Source organism: Colobus angolensis, unplaced genomic scaffold (assembly GCF_000951035.1).
Source record: "Colobus angolensis palliatus isolate OR3802 unplaced genomic scaffold, Cang.pa_1.0 Scaffold356, whole genome shotgun sequence".
Lineage (NCBI taxonomy): Eukaryota > Metazoa > Chordata > Mammalia > Primates > Cercopithecidae > Colobus > Colobus angolensis.
This window is the reverse complement of record NW_012116888.1, coordinates 421,333-425,171: the sequence shown is the minus strand read 5'-3', so window position 1 is coordinate 425,171 and position 3,839 is coordinate 421,333. Positions and strand designations below refer to the sequence as shown.

Here is a 3,839-nt window from a genome sequence, read left to right as displayed (position 1 = left end):
CCGTGTTAACCAGGATGGTCTTGATCTCCTGACTTCGTGATCTGCCCACCTCGGCCTCCCAAAGTGCTGAGATTACAGGCATGAGCCACCATGCCCGCCGAGTTTGATATTTTTTAAGCTGCAATTTGACAGCATTTTTTCATATATTTGGAAATCCTTTGAGGCAAAACATCCAAAGTATTAATTGGACAGCATCTTTTATGTCACACAGTTCACCTAAAGCTAAAGAAATTACTTAATTTTTTCAAATTTTGAGTCAATCTCTGATTGTTAGAAAGGTTTTGTAGTCTGTGGGCAATTGTGACTCAGCTGAAGATTGTTCGTTTTTTGTAAATTATATTTTTAAGTCTTTTCCTTAAAATAGTTTTTTTAAAACCACATTTGCATCTAAAATGGTTTTCTTTTTGTGTAAGAATCCAAGCCATTTTATAGTTGCCCAAAATTATAAACTCAGACTCTGTTAAACATTTGCTTAAAAATATGTTGGCTATTGTGATTTCAGCCACGAGTTTCATTAAATTTTTTGAGCATTGAGAGGAAAATACTTACCAAATTTATTATGTATTTGCTAAAAAAGTCTCCTTTACACAACCATTTTTTCATTTTACTTTGACCATAGCCTATTGCAGTCACCATTTCTTGTGAATCTGTGGCATGTCTCCTTTCAGTTTTTTTTTTAATCTCTTACTGTCCTTGTCATAGTTCTAGCTTCTGTGTCCCTACCCAGTTCCATGTCAGTAGTATGCCTTTGTTTTAAATTTAAAAATTTGTCCAAATGTTTTTTTAATTAGGAAGAAATTCTGTTTCACCTAAGTTACCAATTGTGGTGTACGTAGCTAGCACTGTAACTCATGCTCTCTGCGTAATAAACATATCATAATGTTTCATCAGTGCACAGAAATAAATCACTTGAACTGAATCAATCTATTGTCCCTGAATAGAATAGCAATGTGTTTGTGTGTGATACTAGAAATGACACATGGCCCTGACGTGCATGCTGCAGTGCAACAATAAAGTGAAGTGTTATCTCACCATATCAATAAAGTTGTGCTTAATGGAAAAATATTTTATAATGCATCCATTTTTAAATTAAAGGCAAATTAAACTTTAGGCCTGGCATGGTGGCTCATGCCTGTAATCTCAGCACTTTGGGAGACCGAGGCAGGTGGATTACCTGAGGTCAGGAGTTTGAGACCAGCTTAGCCAACATGGTGAAGCCCTGTCTCTATTAAAAATATAAATATTAGCTGGGCATGGTGGCAGGCGCCTGTAATCCCAGCTACTCGGGAGGCTGAGGTGGGAGAATTGCTTGAACCCGGGAGGTGGAGGTTGCAGTGTGCCAGGATTGTACCACTGCACTCCAGCCTGGGCGACAGAGTGAGACTCCGTCTCAAATTAAAAAAAAAATTAAACTTTAAATTCAGTTCCTGAGTCACATTGACCACATTTCAAATGCTCAGTGGCCGTATGTGGCTGACTACTGCCCACTGCATGGGACAATGCAGATACGGAGTTGAACTTTTAGTGAGTTAAAAATATGTTTATTTTGTTCCTTGAAGTTCAAGTAGCTTTTCAGTTCTTTCCCTTTCGCTTTAAAATAAATTTATTTTTAATCTCTATCTAAAATGTCATTATTTCCACCATTCGTTCACAGACTGGGTTTTGTAGGTGAATCTTAACATGGACTTGGCATTAACAGTTCTGTTCTAAACAGAAGAGGGAGCACAGCTCAAGGAAGGCCAGTGCGTGTCTGTGGGCAGCTTCGTCCCTGTCTCTGATTCCTGGGGAGTAAGAGCAGGTTTCCAGTTAAGACTTGGGGGTTTTGTAGTAGCTTGAGCTGTTAAAAAAAAAAAGAAAGAAAAAGAAAGACTTGGGAGTTCGGGGCTTGCATGCTGGCTGGTCCTCACTACCTTTATGATCTTAGGAAATTTGCTTCTCTGTGACCCAGTTCCTCATTTGTGAAATGTGAGACCAGTGCCTCTAGCTCCGGGCATGTGATTGCAGAGTAGATGCAGTGGGAAGCCCCTGTGTGCTAAGGGCCTTGCCTGACTTTATCTTCTGTGGTGTTATGGTATTTGGGGAGCAGGAAGTATATTTCACTGTGACCACTGGTGTCCTGTGTTCTGTTAGAAAGATACCTTTTTTATTCTGTCACCAAAGCCAGCCTGAGATAAAAGCAAGAAAAGAAGGGCTTTAAAAAGTCTTCCAATTGAGATTCCTACATAACCTTTTCTCCTATAGAGAGTTGGGCCAGGATAGTCTTTTTGCTACTTAAATTTTCCTCTCTTCCCCATTTCATTTTTTAGTAAGGGTCTGGCTCAACAGCATATTTGTTGAAAAGGTATTGGCTCAGGATTATGTCCAGTTAAGCTTCCTTAGAGATGCATTTTAAAAAGAGCGAAAGTGTTGGACATTAAGCCTTTTGAATTAACTGGGGTATGCCTTTAAAGTTGCATCTAACAGCTGTGTGCTCGCTCCCCAGTAATGCATTTGAGCTTTGTCCAGGGAGACTAAGAGCAAATAGAGGTGTTAGAAGACTGAGTCACGCTTTGCCTCCTGGAAGATCTCTGGGGGAAAGCAGTGGCCTTTCTGAAGGGAGTGATAAAGTACACTAAGAAGGGAGGCTGACCCTCTTCTGTCATCTGCCAGGCTAATCAAGACAAGCCCCGAACTGGCTGAGTCCTGTACATGGTTCCCTGAGTCCTATGTGATTTATCCAACCAATCTCAAGACCCCAGTTGCTCCAGCACAGAATGGAATTCAGCCACCAATCAGTAACTCAAGGACAGATGAAAGAGAATTCTTTCTCGCTTCTTATAACAGAAAGAAGGAGGATGGAGAGGGCAACGTTTGGATTGCAAAGTCATCAGCTGGTGCCAAAGGTGAGTTGGCACTGCTGTCCCCTCCTTTATTCCTGGTGAGTTGTTCCTATTGTGATGTATTTAGATGAACGACCCTATTTTAATCTGAATCGTTGAAGGTAGAGACCGTGTCTAGTTACATAGTTATAAATAAATACCTATCTATGTACTGCCTTCTAAATGTATATCTCCAGTATAGGTCTTTTCCTTTAAGCTCTAGATCCATTGACACCCTCACCGTCTCTAAAAGGCATTTCAAACCGAATACATGTGGTACAGAACTTGTTATTTCCTTACCAACTTTGCCCATGCCAACCTGCTCCTCCTTCACGCTTTCCACTTAGTATATGATCCCACTATTCACTCAGTCTCTGAAGCTTAAAACCTAGGATTCATCCTTGACTACTCTATTCTTTACAATCTACTCCTAATGCATTAGCAATTCTTGCTAGCTCTACCTTCAAAGTACATTCTGAATAGACTATTTCTTGCCATTTCCACTGCTTCCCCTCTAAATCAAAGCCCCCGTTCCCTTTAGTGCGTGTAACTGCAGAGCCTACTCTCAACCATTTCTCCTTCGGGACAATTATGTTTTCAAAACATAAATCTAATCATGTTATTTCCTGCTTGAAACTTACCAGCTGGCTTCCTAATGCAATTAGAATGAACTCCAGATTCCTAATGGTAGCCTGCAGCATTTGACATTTGCCCATATCTCTGATCTCATCTCCTTCTATCCTCAGCTTTGCTCTCTGGACTGTAGACACAAAGACTGCCTAGTATCTCTCAAATATTCCAAATTTGTCTCTGTTTCTAGAATGTACTTACATAGTTTGTTTTGTTTCTCTCACCTCAGATGCTGGCTCATCAGGGAAGGCTTTTCTTTTTTTTTTTTTTTTTTTTGAGACGGAGTCTTGCTCTGTCGCCCAGGCAGGAGTGCAGTGGCCGGATCTCAGCTCACCGCAAGCTCCGCCTCCC

General features: G+C 40.6%; 1 protein-coding gene across 1 annotated transcript in view; it reads left to right on the top strand.

Annotated features, from left to right (window-relative positions):
- Positions 1-3,839, top strand: part of TTL (tubulin tyrosine ligase) — a 52,028-nt gene that overhangs the window by 9,430 nt on the left and 38,759 nt on the right. The window contains exon 2 of the mRNA XM_011953097.1: positions 2,650-2,882. Coding sequence (XP_011808487.1) covers positions 2,650-2,882 — 233 coding nt within the window. The remainder of the gene's footprint in view (positions 1-2,649; positions 2,883-3,839) is intronic.